General features: G+C 43.2%; 1 protein-coding gene across 4 annotated transcripts in view; it reads right to left on the bottom strand.

Moving 5' to 3' along the window:
* The window catches only part of rgs12a (regulator of G protein signaling 12a), a 44,246-nt gene that overhangs the window by 6,384 nt on the left and 19,892 nt on the right, over positions 1–17,970 (bottom strand). For 3 of the 4 annotated variants that reach the window (XM_019355817.2, XM_019355816.2, XM_019355826.2), the window contains 14 exons: positions 12,689–12,710; positions 10,098–10,267; positions 9,158–9,250; positions 7,596–7,739; positions 6,785–6,967; positions 6,530–6,677; positions 5,679–5,776; positions 5,271–5,462; positions 3,661–3,734; positions 3,419–3,545; positions 2,891–2,987; positions 2,592–2,647; positions 1,985–2,096; positions 1,196–1,747 (listed from right to left, as the gene is read on the bottom strand). In XM_019355817.2, coding sequence (XP_019211362.1) covers positions 1,196–1,747; positions 1,985–2,096; positions 2,592–2,647; positions 2,891–2,987; positions 3,419–3,545; positions 3,661–3,734; positions 5,271–5,462; positions 5,679–5,776; positions 6,530–6,677; positions 6,785–6,967; positions 7,596–7,739; positions 9,158–9,250; positions 10,098–10,267; positions 12,689–12,710 — 2,068 coding nt within the window. Of the gene's footprint in view, positions 1–1,195; positions 1,748–1,984; positions 2,097–2,591; positions 2,648–2,890; positions 2,988–3,418; positions 3,546–3,660; positions 3,735–5,270; positions 5,463–5,678; positions 5,777–6,529; positions 6,678–6,784; positions 6,968–7,595; positions 7,740–9,157; positions 9,251–10,097; positions 10,268–12,688; positions 12,711–17,129; positions 17,222–17,970 lie in introns of those variants that run through there. The other variant, XM_019355822.2, reaches the window with a different exon arrangement.

The raw sequence follows: 17,970 nt of genomic DNA, 5'->3' as shown, positions 1-17,970 counted from the left end.
CACGGAGGAGTGGGAGCTGATGAGAGAAGCCACAAGACAAGAACAACAACAAAAAACAGGAAAAGAAAAAACAAAATAAACAAAAAAAGCTAAGAGAGAACGGGAGGAGGCATGTGGAGGCGGAGAGGACAAGCGGTGGGTGCGGGTGGCGGGGAGAGAGGGGAGGAGTGGGGGAGGGACTGATCTCACAAACGTGTAAAAAGACAGACGAGAGTGATTTCCAATTCTAACATTTATTAGATCTATTCAATCACAGGTACAGAGATTATTGGCAGTGATTATCTACAAACAGGCACCTAGAGATGGGGAGCGAATGAGCCTGGTAAAGAATGACAGGCACTTCAACAATGTCACCAGCGCCAAGGAGCACTTGTCCTCCAATGACTAATTATTTTTCACCGTTGCTCAAACTGCTACAGCGTGAGCCGACAATGTTTAATGGCTCACCGGATTTGTAGCATTGCGTAAAAAGAGAAGAAAAAAAAAAAATCTAGCTTTTTGACACTGACATTGTTGAATTGCTCTTAACTGGAGGAGGTGGGATGGAGAAGGATACTGCATTTATATGTATTGAATGTTAGGTATTTGAAGGTCCAACACTGTGCAGCAGTCTGGCTCAATTTTCTTTTTTTTTGTACATGAAAGCTGATCTTTTTTTTCTCCTCTGATTTCTAACCTTCGGTACAACATCTGGCGTCCACAGAACTGTCAAATATTGATCATTAATCTCTACGCATTGTGTATATTTCATTGATAATCAACAGAACTGCAATCAGTCACATTTTGCATGCACCCAAAAGGACAAAATATATCACTGGAAATCCGCTAATGTCAGTCACATGTTCAACTCAACAATTTGTGGCGAGGGAGGTGACGTCCAAGTAAACGTTACTCACGGAACAAAATACATAGGTCGTTATTTACAGATCAATCTTGAGTAGTGTAATCATCATGATCAATCACACACATGCTTTGTGAGCTTGATAAAGACGAATCAGGCAAACTGAGAAAGAGTCGATATCAATTTGTCATTAAAGTGCATCAGAGTCAGTGTAGAGGGAGTTTTATTGTCAAAGTGGTCCTGTTCCTGACCACACACATGCATGTACAACACACACACACACACACACACACACACGCGCACAAACACACACACAAACACACCAAGTGTTAGGTTGTTACACTGTAGAAATACCTGAACTGGACTTTCCCTCTTCGCCCGCGTCTTTAGCCTGGGAGCAGGGCGGTGGCGGGGTGAAGTTGGCTGCCGGCAGGCTGCTATTGAAGGACGACACGGGGGATGGTGAAGGAGGCAGCAGGGTGGGGCTGCTGATGTCGCCTTCACCGACGAGAGTCAGGTCGGCGTTGGCGTCCTCCTCCACGGTGCGGAGGGTTGGACGGGTGTCTGAGGGCCGGAGGATGGGGGACATGTGAGTGCCGAAGGTTGGGTGGCGCGGAGGGGGCATGAGGCACCGCCTGGAGTGTCCGTTCGCACTGGAGCTGAGGGAGGAGTCCAGGCTCTCCGAGCGTAGGCTGGAAGTGAGGGGGCTCCGGGAGGGGATGCCATTCTCTCGAACCGGCTTCAGGGAGTTGGGGGTGGAGCAGGCCAGGTCGGAGGACACGGAGAGAGAGGAAGTGGGCGGAGTCAGTCGCAGGAAGTCGGGAAGCACCAGGTCGTCTTTGTTTAGGAGTCCACGCTGGTCGTTGGCTCGGGTGCTCTGCGCCCGGCTCAGCAGCTCAAAGAATTCTGGAAAACAGTTCAAGCACATTTCCTCACTTGAAAGTTTCCAAACACACGAAAGAAAGGGATTAGCTGGGTGTGACATGCAGCAGAGCGGCTTCGCTCCTCTTAAGAGAAAAGAACCCTCAGAGAGCTCACAAAGACACGAGTTAGTCCTAAAGGCAAAGCAAAGCTAAGAAATCCACCACAAGTTAAAAAAAAGAAAAGAAATAAAGACAAATAAGGAGAAAAAGGGGGATTTACCTTCAGCTTCATCTATATTAATCTTTTTCTGTTTTCTCTTATCCCTTGGGAGTGCTGAGTCTGGTCCACTTGGCCTCACAGAAAAGTCCTTTGGTGCTGACCTCTCATCTCCCTGCAGATTCAACAATAACAAGGCACTCTATTAAGGGGATGGAGGGACGATGTGGTGTGTGGGGAGGTCGTAAGGGGTGGGGTGGGGGCGAAGCTAAGCACGAGCTGCTAAGCACCCTACTGAGCAGTGTGTCCAGATTTACTGAGACCTTCAGGTAAAGATGAGCTTGGTCCATCTGTCGGCTGTGTGTCTTTAAGGACCCTGATAGAATCCAGACTAAGCAGGATCTGCCTTCATATGGTGCAATAACTCAAGCGGAGAAAACAGGAGCGAGTGAGTCAGCCATAGGCAGTGTTAGGGAGAGGAAGACCCCAAAATAATAATAATGATTAAAAAAAAAAAACAGGAAGTAAACACCAACTGATAGCTTAGCATTGGCTCAGTGTTAATGATGTTATTAAATGATGTTGCAGAAGCAGCAGCAGAAAAAGACAAAAACACCACTCTGGGACTTTTTTATTATCGTGTGAGAATAAAGATGTGACGAGTACTCACTGTCGCAGAAAAACTCCGGGTTGGGTGACTTTTTAAGGAGGAAGACTTGGATTTGTCTATTTGAGAGAGAGAGAGAAAGAAAGAGATGTGTACATGAAAAATTCATCGGGTTGAGAAACTGATGAGGAAGAGCGTGAGACAGAGAGGGGAGGAGAGGGTGCTTGAGGCGTAATGAGAGAGACGTCTTGCAAAAACTCGTACACGTTAATCAGCGGGATGACAGAGGTGGGCGTGATTTACATTTTTCTGGTGCCTTGATGAGAAAGGACAAACAAGTTTTTCTTTTTGTTCCATTCTACCTTTGACTGAACAGGGATCTGCTCGCTCCAGCACAACTCGCAGGCCGTCCAGACTCGATATGGGAGCACCCAGATCCAGAGGCTCAGTCTCGCCGCTCTATTATAAAATAAAATTTGAAGGTCAACATGTTAGTATCCTCACCTGTTGTGCGGAAATCTAAATACTGCTGCCGCGTGTGTTCCTTTGCTTAATTTATAAACCGTCTTTTAGCTCTGGTCTACTGTATAATACAGTTATAATGCCTGGAAACCCACAGGACTAAAATAAATCTGACAGGGGTTTAGGGGGAGGAGTAGAGAGTCGGCATGTTTGAGGAGTGTCGTCATTCTTAATTATAGCCCCGGTGCTTCGTCTTAGCAGGCTGGGCTGAGTCAGAGTGCTAACCACTGTGTAGAGATGGAAAAGGATGCGGTCGTTTCCCCCCCCCAACCATGATACTCCACCCTGTGGCACAGTCACACACTACACAGGCCGCTGTCTGGACACACGGGAGCTTCAAAAGGATTAAGGCACTGGGGACAACTTACTATTTTGGCCACAAGATCAGCAAGGTGGAGACCATATTTGGCCACCACGGGCCGCAGGACCTCAGTAACTGGCTTGGTTGGCTTGGCTTTCAGCCCCACGGAGCGGTTAATGGGCACCAGATCCAACCTACCAGTGAGCCGAGAGCATCAAAGTAAATGTGACAGCAATGAAAGCAGAAACGGAAAATGAGAAACTGAAGGCGATTAACAGACTCAAGGGAACACTGATTGGTTATTCATACCTAAACAATGTACGCTTCTCCAGTCTCAGGTCTCTGGAGCTTAGTGTCATACAGTCTTGGTCCAACACTAAAGGCTAAGAGGGGAAAAAAAGCATGAAACTGCACATTAGCAGCACATAAAGAGCCAGGATCAAACACAGTACTGACCGCTATAAACAGCAATGAAAAAGCAAATCCAAAAAAATCTAAGTTTTTTTTGTAAATGTGAAAAATATCTGCCATCTTAGCTTGAGTACAAGGCTTCCGTTTCACACTACCGCTGATCATCAGACTTCACTTCACCTCACTCTCGCCATTATTAGAATGAGTGACTTTTCATGCTCCTCTAACGAGCTGCTGTTAGAATTAAATGCCTAGTGAAAAATCTTCTTCTGCTTCTTTCTCTCTCCGTCATCTTTTTACGAGGCCACACGGCCCAGACGGCGGCACATCCATCATCTTTAAACTGTGTACACTAATTTTGTCAAGATGACATAAAAATTATTATTATTAAAGTCACAAGGCACACCCCGGCCTACTAAAGTTCCTTGTTCAAGGTAATTATGTGCATTCTTGGTTTGTTTTGGGTTTTCTTTAATTGTGGAAAATGTCCGCTTGACACTCTCCTCATTCACAGCAATGATTATCATGTTCACTGTTTCAAACGTCATCAGCTTTTACTGAATAATTATGGGTGCCCCAGCTTATCTTAGACACACCTCCCTGTACTATTCAGAGCCCGACAGATATATCAACAGGGCCGATATCATATCTTTGCTAATACTTGTTTTGTTTTGTTTTTTTTGGTTCCTGGAAGCACACCTGCTTCATTATATTATTAAGCATGAAACAAGCAATCCTTTATCCTAAAATTAGATTTTTGAAAACTGGGGTTTGGCATAGATGAGCTTAGAGCCCCACTGTTTTCTCATAAGGCTGATCATTTTCTGATCAATCGGTATCAGTATTTCTAAAAGCCAATAAAAGACAATTTTAAGAAGTTGCATACTTTGACCACCAGAGGACACATTCGAGCATCTGTAGTGGCAACAGTTTTAGAACACCACAAACAACGATCAGCTGATCCCAGCAAAACCGGGCAGAGTGTAAACGAGTAATCCATGAGTCATTGTGACAAGATTACGTTTAAACTGCGTTGTCATATTATGTCAGTAAGGAATCACAAATATTTGCACATAACAAATTTTAGGGAAATACATTTGTTTCATGTATCTGAAATTAAAAAGAAATATTGGCCAACATATTGGCTTTTCAAGTAACCGAATATTGGTATTGGTATCAGTCTTAAAAATCCTATTTCAGTCAGAGTAAGCAGTAAACAGACTGTGAGATACTGTGTTTCTTCTACCCTTTGTTTGATGACTCTCAGATCATTTTTTTGTAGCCAAAGCTTTGTCTTTTTCCTTCTGATAAGTTCTACAGAACTCAAAAGTCTGTATTTGGGAGAGCCTCACCCCTCATGAAACAAAACAATTCCTAAAGGCTACATTTTATTTTCTTAACGTAAGCACAGCTGAATAACTCTGCTCAAATTGTTTCTGTAGCAGTGTTTAGCTTACTGGGACAGCAGCAGCAGATGTATGCAGCGTTTGTCAGCAGTTTGTTCTCACCTTGTCTCCTCCCACCAGGAAAAGGTCAACGGCGGCAACATTGACACTAATGTTCTGGCAGAGTTCTTGGAGGACTTCCCTGATGGAGGCACCTGGCCGAAGGCTGACAGAAGAGCAGGAGCCGTCGGGTAGCAGCACGCTGCACTGTTTGGGAGCACGTTCCCACGCTCCAACCGAGTGGCGATTATCAGACTGAGGTCAAAGCATTAAAAATAAATTCAAACATAAATAAATGCTTTTTAATATTCTAAATATATATATATGTTATTTTTTTCTTTCATGTGACCCATAAACAAAAAACCTCCATGGTCTGAGAAGTATATAAAAAACTGCTGCGGCCCTATTATGATAGCTTCACCAGACACTGAGCTCTGTGTTGCCATGGTGACCCGTCCATAGGAGTCTTACCTCAATCTTGCCAGCGGAGCAGGAAATGGGCATCTCCAGACTGGTACCGGATGACAAGGAGCCCTGGGACTCCCTCCTCCCATTACTGCCCCAGTAATCTGCACAGCGCAGCGCAGAGTACGACAGATTAGTGCACGTCAGAGAGACATGAGCGCACTGCTCATTTTACATGACACTTACAATATGTAACACCAGGTGTAATATGACTAATAACAGTGTTTCAGTATCGAAGTTGGTCACTGGAAGATTTTGGCAAACAGAAAGGCGCGTTTTATCAAAGAGAATAAATAAAGGATATGAGTGGGAGTTGGAGTTTCATTTCAGGACAAATGCATTTAGAGAGAGTGTAAAATGTATATTTAGTTACATTTAGTAAGAACAGAATAGAGTTTTTTGCACACAACTGGCCTGAGAAACAAACTACAAGTAATCAATACTGATGTATTTCGCTAAGACTAAAACTCAGAAAACTGAATTGTAGTTGATTTTAAAACCTCACAAAAGATTAAAATTTATGGCCATTGAAGTTTATGGCCAACCCAAAACAGAATAACAACTTAAAAACAAAATAATAAAAAACACTAAGACTATCTTTTAAACCCTTCCTTGGGCTTCCTCAGTGTGTCAGGACGCAACAAGTATGTTTTTGCCAGGGTACCAGTGGTATGTCTGTGTGTTTCTCAGCGTGTGTGAGACTTCCAGCTGTGTTTCTTCACTTGTCCCCCTGCGTGAATCTCACTGCAGCCCTGGAGCTGGCACTGATTTGGTGTCTTATTCAAGGACAATCGAGCGCTGCAGTCGTTTTTGTCGGGGACGTTCAAAACATTCACTGTTGTCAGTTCATTCCTTACCGAGGTTAATGTCTCCGATGTCCTTCTTCTTTGGACCCTTCCCAAAGCTCCTGTTGCGTGACCACGAGAAGAAGCCACGTTTCTTGTCGGCGCTCTCGTCTCTGCCGTCATCATTCAGCGACCTCCCTGAGCGCTGCTTTCTGACGTCCTGTGGATTGGGAAACAAATACACCCGTTACACGTCAGCCTGCACAGACATGTGCAATGCCAACAACCGCACAACTCTGTGAGCGGTGCATTTAATAAATGCTATACCTTTTTGGGGGTCGACAGGGTGGAGCGGTCAGAGCTGGCACTATGCTTTGAGGGGGCGGGGCTGCAGGGGATTTGGTAGGGGTCCGGCAAGGGCTGACCGTCCATCTCAGCACGCATGCACTCCTGGTAGAGGGAGGACTTGAGGAACCGCGAATAGCTGTCAAACTTCATCAAGTTGAAGATCTGCAAACGTGGCGAGAGGGGGCGATGAGTAAGACATCGGAAGTGAGGATTTGAGAAATTTGGACCAAACAATAAATAAATAAATAAAAAGAGAAGAGAAGATGTGCAATAGACAAAAAGCTGCTAGTGTTAACATATGGTTACAGCTCATGTTTTGACAGTGGTCTTAACGGTTAAAATTTAATCGTACTCATGTGCACACTGAAAATATACAGATCTCTGACTGTGTGTCTATGGGGCTGTGTGTACAGTATGTGCTAGGTTCTCTGTGGGTGTATGCCAGTTTGTGTTTATCTCTCTGGTAAAGCCTCAGAGCCCTTTTGTAAACAAACGCAGATGGCCACCAAAAAAAAGCCAATATGCTTGTGCTAAGTGACTAAAGGCTAGATGAGAACAGAACCCCTACTGCACGCAGAATCCCTCCTCCATTAATACTGTCTAGAAAAAGCTTGATCCTCAGCTTGATACCGAACAACTGAAGAATTCAAATGAGGTTCTCACAAAGAGCCTGTCGCTAAAAGTCAAACTGTTTGTTGAATGTTTTGATTACTGCGGGAGCACCACATTATTTATCCACTGCCTCATTTGGAACACTAATAAATAAACTCAACAGCTGTCTCGTTGCTACCTGTAGCTGCTGGGTCTTGAACATGTCAGGCCTTGGGGAGGTGAGGACGTCATCGGCCAGCTGGGCTTGGCTGTCGATGTTGACCGGCATGGTGGCCTTGCTGGACAGGAAGCTGTTGTAGATCTCCCCTGCTCTCTGGGACAGCTGCAGGAAAGAGACTTGTTGAGAATTTCAAGAGAAACCACAGAACATTTTGCTGGCAAATGCACAGCATCAGAGATGAGTGTCTGTATTATGCTATGCTACACGGACACAAACACCATCATGATTGTTTTATGGTTTGTTTAGCTATTTCCCCACCCAAAAGGGTATGCATCTAATGGAAACATGCTTGCATGAGGTCCTTAAAGGACCCAGAACCATGCAGCTCTACATAGCGTGAAGGTGACTGGTTGAAAAAAGTGGACCGAAACAGGAACAGGGGAGTCAATTGGAAAAAGCACAAAAAAAATCCCATGAAAGACCAAAATAAAGCATGAGAAGCACAGATGGTGGCTGTAGCACTTTTTTTTTTACTGTTTTTAACACTTAGTTTCACTTCTGCTCTTTGCATGTCATAAGTTTGCCCTTTTCTATGGCTAGCTGAAGGACCAAAAAAGTAAACTTAGCCCACATACTGGCTGTTTGTGACACTGCCCCCTAGTTACAGTAAACAGCTACAACATGTAAGCGATATCTGTTACAGTTAGACTTCTGCACAATTCTTTGCCTTTGTTGTTGTAACCTGGGTAAGTGGCTTATGTCTTTGGCAGCATTCATTTATACTTTTGCGTGCTCTTAATGACCTTGTGCTCATGTCCAAGTGTTGTATATGCAGCACCAGCCACAATAAAAATAAATTAAAATCCCGGGATACTGTTCTTTCTGGGGTCCTCACTATTTCTTGTGCTTTTTTTTCCCCGTGAGCCTTCATAATGAGGGTATGACTTTTGTTCCTTATACTAAAGTCATTGTTGCTAATATCTCAGTAATAAAAGTGCAATAGTTGCGGGTTGCTTAGATGCGTTGATGTAGTTACATTTCCAGGTACGTGCACATCAGGTCATGGCATAGGTTACTTTGTAGGGTCTCAGGGGGGCTACCTAGCTATGGTGTAGATTCAACTGTAAAGCCGTCTGTAGGCAGTGCATACGACCACCCCATGTTGGAGCCTTCCCCCTCTTTTTGGTTTCCCTTTCAAAATAAAAGTCCACTTTTAAGAGTCTACATCAACTAAGTGAGCGGCTTGGGTTTAGTCTGGACCTTTTAGAGAGAAGTAGGTAGATTAGCTAGAGTAGCTGAATCTTCAAAATAAAAGCTCCACATAAGTTATAGGAAATTAGCAGTGTGCTTTAAAGTATGCTAGACTGTCAAGCTAAAAGAGAATATAAGAGAATATATAAATAATACTTATTTAATTGTGTGACAAATGATTTATGGAATAAAAGAAAACTCAGATCTTAAACACTTCATATTATTTTAGTACGACCTGTATCTTTGGTTAAAGGGGATAATCCACCAATTCACAGTGGGCCCCCCAAACAAAACTGTGCCTGGATCTGCAGCTGCACACTGTAGCTTACCTGCTTTTTATCTGTTGCAGGGACATGACTGAAGTATTCACAGGCCTGCCAGAACAAGATATTCTCCTCGCTGAATTCTTTCTTGAGAAATTCCTGTGGAAACACACAGTAAAAGAGGCTTTTTTTTCCCTCTGTCTATGTAATCTCAAACTGGTGATCACATTCTCATCTTTCCAGTTCTGCTGCTGTTGAGACCAGTCGAGCGGGCAGATATTACTGGGTGTAATGTAACAAGATTGGTGTAAGTGTAGGCGCAGGATGGTGTAGGCGAGCGCAGCTCTGATCAGTGGTGAGGGAAGGTGAGGAGGGAGGTGGTTCTGGGATGGAAGAACTTAATGTTGAGCTTTCTGAAGGTGTTGTGGGCTAAATTCAAAAGCACATCTTTTATGTGGGAGGAAATGGTACATGACAATAAACTCACTCACTCACTCACTCACCAGGATTTAGTATTGGTAAATAGCTCTTCCTTTTAACCAGACGCAAAAGAATTCATTTATATCACACTACAGTTTTTTGCACTATATATCTACTCTTAAATAATAATATTAATAGTACATCTGGATGTAAATACTTCCCTCTGAAGACAGTGGAGCTCAGAACTGAGCTAAAATGGATGAATATTAGTCATCAGTTGGACAAGTACAGAACTAAAATGAACTGGCAGAGAGATAATTTGGAAGTGTTTGCTAACACGTCTGTCTGTGTTGCATTTGGAGCTTGTTTCTTGTTTCTTATTACTCTCAGAAATATTAAATAATGCCTCAAGTTTTCAAAATGTTCTTTCCTTTTTTGCTCATTAGTCTCCAAAAGTAACATCTGGGGTTACAGGACTTTGATCTACATCAGTGACTCAAATCTAAAGCACAGAGAAGCTTTCAGCAAACCCCTTAATAACACTCTTGATAACCTCCGAAAGGATTCGGCCTTTCTCCCAGCTTACCGAGAAGTAGCGCACACCCACGGGATCCTGGAGGAGACGCTCAAAGCAGGAGGACCAGCTGGCCACACGCTGCTCAGGAGCGCCTCGGTTGCTGCCTGCTCCTGGAAGACTGCCATTACTGTTCAGGCTGCTCTGGCTGCAGCAGCTCTGCAGCTGGATCCCACTATAGTCTGTGAGACAGGAGAGCGCAGTGCAAAGGTTAGAGAGCACTGATGCTAAAGGGTAATTCCAGCCAGAGGGGGGGTACCAGAGCTAGATTCTCCACTGTGGCCTCTCACCCTTTCTAAATATAACAATGGTGTTTTGTATGTTTTACTTCCTTTGAGCAGTTTTAACTTCACTGAATGTTTTTGAGAACGAAAGCTGCAGTTGGACTGTAATTAAATCCATGGCAAATGGAAATGAGATCCTCGTTAATCAGAAATTTCCAAAGGTAGGTACATCAATCACATCTGGCGCTTGTGCTAATGCTATTCATGCAATTCACCCAAAATTCTCACAACCTGTTCAATAATTTCCTTCTTTCAGAAAGTTTAACTGAAGCAAATCCGAAATAAAGGAAAGAACACACAATTTGTCAGAAAATTAATGATCCTGTTAGAGAGGGGAAAATTTACCCTAAAGCTTTTTAGACTAGAAAGGCAAGAAGTGCACAAAGACACAGCAGAGGTTGCTCACATTGCATGAGGGAGCAGCAGAAAGAGAGCGCAGAGGATAAAAAGGAGGGAAGAAAGAGGCGACACAGCTGATTACAGGGAAGGCCACAGGGAAGTGTGGGTGACAATACAGGAGCTGGTACCAAGCTAAAGTGGTGGCCTCGGCCTACACAGTACCTGCTATCATGGCAGCAGATGGCCACTTTAGAGCTGTGAGCAGATCGAGTGAGGAGCGCACAGTAAAAACAAAAAAAACAAAAAGGGTCTCAGCAGAATTGGTTACACATACACGGCTGTCATTCTGTGGAAAGTCAATTCGCTGGCGCAGGCGACCGAAATTAAGCGGTTGCCTTTACATTTCACAAAGGAATGGTAGCAGTGGCAAGTAAGGAGTAGTACTGCATATCTTTATCTTGCCAATCCACCTGCATGAGTGGGCTAGATCTGCAAAAAAAATAAAAGAACTCTAAATAGCAGATGACATCACTGTGAGTAAGGCTGCATTCTATTTACCTCGGGTAGTGACATCACTCCCTAGTTGAGTACATTCCAGTAGCCGGAATGTGTCGGAAAACCAAGGATTGATTTTGCTCCCTGGTGAGGTGGAACACTTCAAGCATTACTATGAAAACTATGCAGTACTTTTTTTTTGTTGCACTTAAAAACTGTGCTTTCACAGGGGGAGCACGGTCAGTCTGCATGTAGCTTATTTATCGAGTCACAAATACACAACAGTGGCTGTACTGACTGCAAACGTACAAATAGTACAGCAGCACAAACTGCTTTACCAATGTTTAAAAGCACAGCCGCCATCTTGGATTGTTAAGTCGGGCTCAATGTTGCTGCTCTGATGGGTCGTTCCAGGATAAGCTGGAGGTTCTCACTTGGAATCTGTGAAACACTGCCTGAATTTGTAAAGTCAGGGCAGCACCACCAACAGCTAGCTAACAATCTAAGACAGTCAATCACTCATCTCTATCCAAGGACGTGCTGTTTTTAAGCACACAAAAACAAGTACTATGCTGTATTGTTAGCGATACCAGGCTCTGTGGTGCTAAGAACCAAAACAAATATTTTTTTCCTTTTTCTTTTTTTTAACATTACATTACAACTGGAACAAGCTAACTGGGGAGTGATGTCACTGACAGGTTCCTAGGTCTCTGGGACGGAGGTATGACTTTCTGAGTTGGAAGTCCCACTTGAGGTGGTTGCTAATATTGAAAATTCTGACTGGGAACTCGGAAATTCCAATTTTAAATGAAAGAAACATAAGGTGGCCTCTGTATGACCTTCCAAGCCTACACCACATCCTAGGTAAATTAGATGTCCAATTAAAATGAGACTAGTTTTACATAAATTATGAGGATACATATTTCTTTAAACAGTACGGTCAAATGAGTCCTGGTCTAAGGTTTTCTGACAAGCTATTTGTTTGGACTTGGCTTATTGTATTAGGACTGAGGCCCTATGTTTACTACATTGTTGGCTGCTCAGTTAATGAGACAGCTTTAGAAAGCAAACAGCCGTGCATGTCTGATCCACATCAACAGTGAAAGAAGCGGAGCTGCACTCCTCAGCGCAGCCTCGGTCAGCCTGTTAGCAAAACTGCTATGAAAGGGAAGACCAGACAGCATCCAAGCTTAGCCACGAATGCAACCCAACCACGCTCGGTAAACAGCATTTGTTAACAAGGCATGCTGCCTACAGCGAATACATCATGCTCGCTAAAAGACTTTTTATTAGGTCACTTTATTGAGCAGCAACAAAGTTCTGTGTTGAGGGCGGAATATAAAATGAGAAATAAAAACAACAAAAATGAACCAAACAATGAATGCTGAAAAGAGTTCTGTTATAAGATTGTAAATATTCATAAGCACACAGATTGAATTCCTCTCCACACTCTCATAAAAAAAAAAAAAAAGGAGTTGCACTTACCACCATCGGATGAAGCAGCAGACTGGAAGAGAACAAAGAGAGACATGAGTGAGAAGTTGCCCTCGTGACCTCCTGCGTAGACACAAGAGGCTGAATGCTGTGCTGGTAGCACTGTCCATTCAGGCATCCCTGTGAGCTGTGTGTCCTCCTGGTTTGTAAGTAAAACTGAGTGCTTGGAAAGGGTTGGACCTTGGGGGGCTTACACAAGAACATTACTCTATGTGGGTGGATCTCTACCCCCGTACCACGCACAGCTGTTCACACCTCCACACCGGTACCCCACCCACAGCTCTGAATGTGCGCATTCCTGCTAACTGCAGTCACAGGATCAGGAGTCATCAAGGCAGACTGCTTAATGATGAGCTTTTCACTTGCTAATTCAGAGAGTGGCAGTTTTATGCATGTGTAGATGTCCCTAAGAAAGGCAAATGACACGAACTCCCCTACTGGGGATGGACATCTTTTTAGAAGTTCATGTAGAGCTGCAGCAATTAACCCATAAACTGAAAGCAGATTGAGAGAAATTATCATTAGGAATCCCCAGCTGATTATTGGTTTGACTGACTATCTTCACATTTTCAGCTGAGACAAAACAAGATGAATTGATTGGGATAAATAATACGTGGATGAATTCACAATGGAAATCATTTGTACTCTGAGCCCTAATTGGAGTGTAATTACAGCCAGAGAATAAGGCTCAATAAAAACACCACCCATGTCTGATCTTAACATGGATCAGCGAATATTAACTTGGAAATACTTCAATTTAAAATCACTGCCTCACCGTTAGGCTCGTGTAAACCACACTAATAAAGAGAGATTTAACGTGCAAACTGGAGAGCCGCAGCATAAATATATATTTACACGCAGGGGAGGATATGAGAGGCAGAATCTTAGGGCTTTGTCCAAGAAAACTCCAAAAAAAGAAGGGAAAAAAAAGTGTGCGTTGGAGGATTCATCTGAAAAGGAGGCACTATTTCCAGAGGAGTGTTTTCTGAGCTGCCACTTCAAAGTGTGAATACTCAGAGCTGATAAATACGACTACACAAGGCTCTCATTGCCACGCTCCAGCTTTGGTTTGAACAGCAAATACACTTTGTGCTTTGGTACACTCACGTAATTCTGTATTGTGGAGCTGTAATATCATAACAGGAGTGACATAAACAACGAAAACAATGAACGTCGACTGTTTTTGTCCCCCCGCTCTGATTTTACTTACTGTATAAACTCTTATTTTTCAATTAGGAGCTTTAAATCAGTCAGCTTTCAGCACAACCTCAGATAGCAACCTATTTGCTTTATGCACAAAGACTAGGGGGATTGGTCATGCTCACCAATGTGACGGCTTGTTTCCATTTTGGGAATGACCACATGTAAAAGCTCTATCAGACATAGACCGCTAAACCACTAATTGTCCATCACAACCTTCTTTACAACTCTGCCGCTGCTGAGTCCAACCCCTATATCGTCAACACCCAAAAAAGCCACCCCCTTCTGTGGTGGCTCGCATGTGTACAGTAATCATGGGTGGGTAGGATGAGGACCAACGTGAAGCCAAAACAGAAGAAAGAGAGAAAAGAGAACACCCACTCCATCTATCTATCCCTATGGGTCTAAAAACAGCTAAACCTCAAACCTTAAATATATAGTGCACCACAGCTGGAGTCCAGTTTAAGAAAAAAGGAAAAAAAAGTGTGACGTGAATTTTGGTTTTGACCAAACAAAAGGTTAAATACTGAAAACACAATTAGCATTATTACTATTCTCAGTGCTTCAATACTCACATCTATATGGATGACAAATTAGATAACTATCCATGTTGTGCAAGAGCAGAAATTACACAAAAAGTGGGAGAGCAGCAATAAATCATTCGCTTGTGACATACGCATTTGTTGCAATCTCCTGGTTCCAACCACAATCATGACAGATTTATCCCGGTAACAGAAACATCTTAAATGTCTTAAAGCACCCAAATAAACTCAAATGTTGCAAAACCCTAATTATTTGATCTTATCTGACCAACAGCCACATTATAAATTATTATCCAATTTAATTAAAATTCGACTCATATTTTGAAATGGAACAGCGAGTTATCAAAATAAAGACGTTTCCAAGGCCCAAGGCAGTGGGTTCAAATGTCTTGTTTTGTCTATGCAATTGTCCCAAAAATACACAGACTGCATCACTGTGCCATAACCACCTTCAGCCTCCATCAGCAAAGCTGAATGTTTTGGCCACATTTTGATGGTCTGAAGGTCTGATGGTCTGAAAACCGGATGTGACGAGCGAGGAGGAGAGTAGTCGAAGTCGAAGTCGAAGGACTCTGTTCTTTACGCAGTTCTTACATCGGTGATTTGGGGGTTGGTTGTGGCTCACGAGGTCGAAAGGTCCGTGGTTCGATTCCCAGACAGCAAACTTTAAACCGAGATAGCGGCATTGCATGCAAAAAATAATTGCTATGTTAAGCCTTGATTATACGCTGTTGCTGGCACGAACAGCTGGAGACACCACAACCTGATTAGTCATACTTATTATACGTCTTTGAGGTCGAAACATTGTAATGTAAAGTCCGCATGGTCAAACGGACATCCACAGGAACCTTTGGTTCACAGTGTGATGACGAAGTTTATGTCACTCGGACCAAAGCAGACCAAATCAGATTTGTGGTCAGTTAAAGTATAACAAAGACCTAAATGGGTCCCTGTCAATTTACTTTCCTACTCCTTTTAATCACACAGCAGTCCCACCCTATAGCATACTCTGCTTTACGCTCAGTTTTTTGTAAATAGGACTCGATTCAATACAGCTTAGCTTTAATGTGCTACGGGTGGAAACTAATTATTGACAACATAAACTGTTCAGGAAAGTGCTTACTGATGTTACACATATGCAAGCATGGGTGTCATTTTTCCACACATGCATTTCCCATTTTTATACAACTGTACTTCTTATTGCAAGTTGAAGAGTCACCCCCTGCTGGCCTTTAGAACTTACAAAGGTTTGCACTGGTCTCATTTTACGGACTTGGAAGCTCTGCCCACCTTTTCATATCATCTAGAGCCTGACTGATACAGAATTCTTAAGAGGGACACAGATATTTGGTGGTTTAAAACTGCAACATACTGGCTGATATTTGTTTTTCTTTCAAATACTTGAAACAACAGATTTTCCCAAAATTTGGATGTGTAGTTATTTAATTACTTATATACACTCTCTGCTCAACTCTTCTCAGATCAGCTGGTTTTTGCGGCATTCTTTTAACAGGGAAGGTGCAGAGTGTTCTCTGGTGGATAACTATGCACCAGAGAACATAGTTATTCTGGTAGTTATTCTATAATCGTGTTATTGAACATCCTTCAATAAGGATGTTTTCTCCTGATGTGGTTCCATACATGAATACTTAATAAGTTATAAGTAAAAAGTAATATCTAAAAGCTTTTTGTCAAATACAAAGACACATGTACAAATCTGTACTCCTAAAAGTTGGCAAGATAAGAAGCCAAACTGATATCTGCTGCTGGAGTTAGACCACACACAAGCACACATGTCAGTGTGTTGTGTTTTTCCAACTCATTATTGCTTCCTTGCCCACAAGTCTCTAACAATGAGGCCAAAGTGATGACCCTGGTACCTCTAGTCAGTACATCTCCTTCCTCTGTTGACACCTCTGGTGACAAACAAGAGCACTGTGGGTGGCGCAGCAGCACTGCAGGCCCTCTTTGATCCCTTTTATAGAGTCAAAAGTGAAAATACCCCATTTCCCAAATGGAATTCCCCTAAAAAGCTGCCTGCTCAAGTCTGTCAACCAAATGGCCAATATCACAACTGAAGTCATGGCGAGCTTCCTGGCTCTAAAGAAAGCACGATTTGGCTCTCCAGCTGGAAACCACTCTTTCAGCTTTACTCGGGTACAGCCCCCCCACGCCATACAGTCTGGCATCTCAAGACACCACATGGTGAAGGAACGTAGAAGATCACACCGACAGATTTTTGTTTGTGATCTACCACAACTGAAACTTTTATCAGTGTGAAATGGTTGAAGGACCGACTCCATTCACACCTACTTAATCACACTCGTTATCACCTCTCACAGAGTGTTTCACGTTGAAAAAGTGACTTCTTTTATCTTCTGAGCTTGTTTAGGCACGTCTCTGCCCTCAAAAAGTTTGGTCAAGACGTTCCCTTTCCAGAAATTCCTCACACTTCTATACAAAAAGCCTAGGTCTAAACTTTAACACAAATAATGGCCGATTCCAGCACTCCACAAAACAAAACAGCCGACAAGTCCCTGCCGCTTCAAGCAGCTGTTCTGACTGAGAGAGTGAGAAGAGCGACAAAGAGGGAGATTAATGACAAAAACAGCTGAGTGAACAGAAGCAGTCTCCTCATTTCACACAGGAGAGGAAGAGGAGGTTCGGCCGGCAAGCCACTGTTTACTTACAGTGTTGAAGTTCCAAGTCCTCTTGAAGGAAAGTCTCTTTTTGAGACTCATTGTTCCCTAGTCTGCAACACCAGCGGCACGCAGACAGAATATGTGTGTGTGTGTGTGTGTGTGTGTATGTGAACGCATACCTGAACATTCCCCACCCAAAACTTTGCAAAGCATGTTTGTACAAGTTGGGAAGAGGGAAAGAGGGAGGGAGGATGAAGAAGAAATCTGACAAGGTACTGGAGGGAGGGAGGGAGAGAGAGAGAGAAAGAAGGTGGGGGGGTGCAAAGAGAGGAAAGAAAGATTTCCTTACTCTGCAGCTGTTGCTACGGCAACCCGCTTGACAATACATACAGCCTCTGCCACAGTGGCATGAAGGAATCAGATGAATTAACCCCCTTTTATTCCCCTTGCAAAAACACACGCTCGCTATGTGAAAACCACACCGGCCTTCCCCCCTCTTTTGTTTCCAGCCGGGGCACTCGCTCCCTCTCGCTCTCTCTCTCAATTCACTCAAGAAAAAAAAAAGAAAAAACAGAGAGAGACAAGAATGACCCAGTCAGCTCAAATTGAGACCATATGAATTTTCTTTAATCAAAATAAAAGTTTGTGGTCCACAAGCCGAACCCTGAGCTTCATTATCCGCTGTCACAGGGCGCTATTCTTAAACTCCAAATGGCAGCCGTGTCAATTGGCGTTTTTCTGCTGGCTATTAAAGCTCATGTACCAGAAAAAGATTTTTTTTTTTTTCCTTCAAATCTGGCATCACTCCTCTCCGCTCTGCTGCAACACTGTGCCTCCACATATCTGGCAAATCTCTACAATCAACATGTCGACTGTTTTTAGACCCGCT

Source organism: Oreochromis niloticus, linkage group LG3, assembly GCF_001858045.2.
Source record: "Oreochromis niloticus isolate F11D_XX linkage group LG3, O_niloticus_UMD_NMBU, whole genome shotgun sequence".
In the NCBI taxonomy this organism is placed as follows: Eukaryota; Metazoa; Chordata; class Actinopteri; order Cichliformes; family Cichlidae; genus Oreochromis; species Oreochromis niloticus.
Note: the sequence above shows the minus strand (reverse complement) of the source record. Positions and strands in the feature narration are given on the sequence as shown.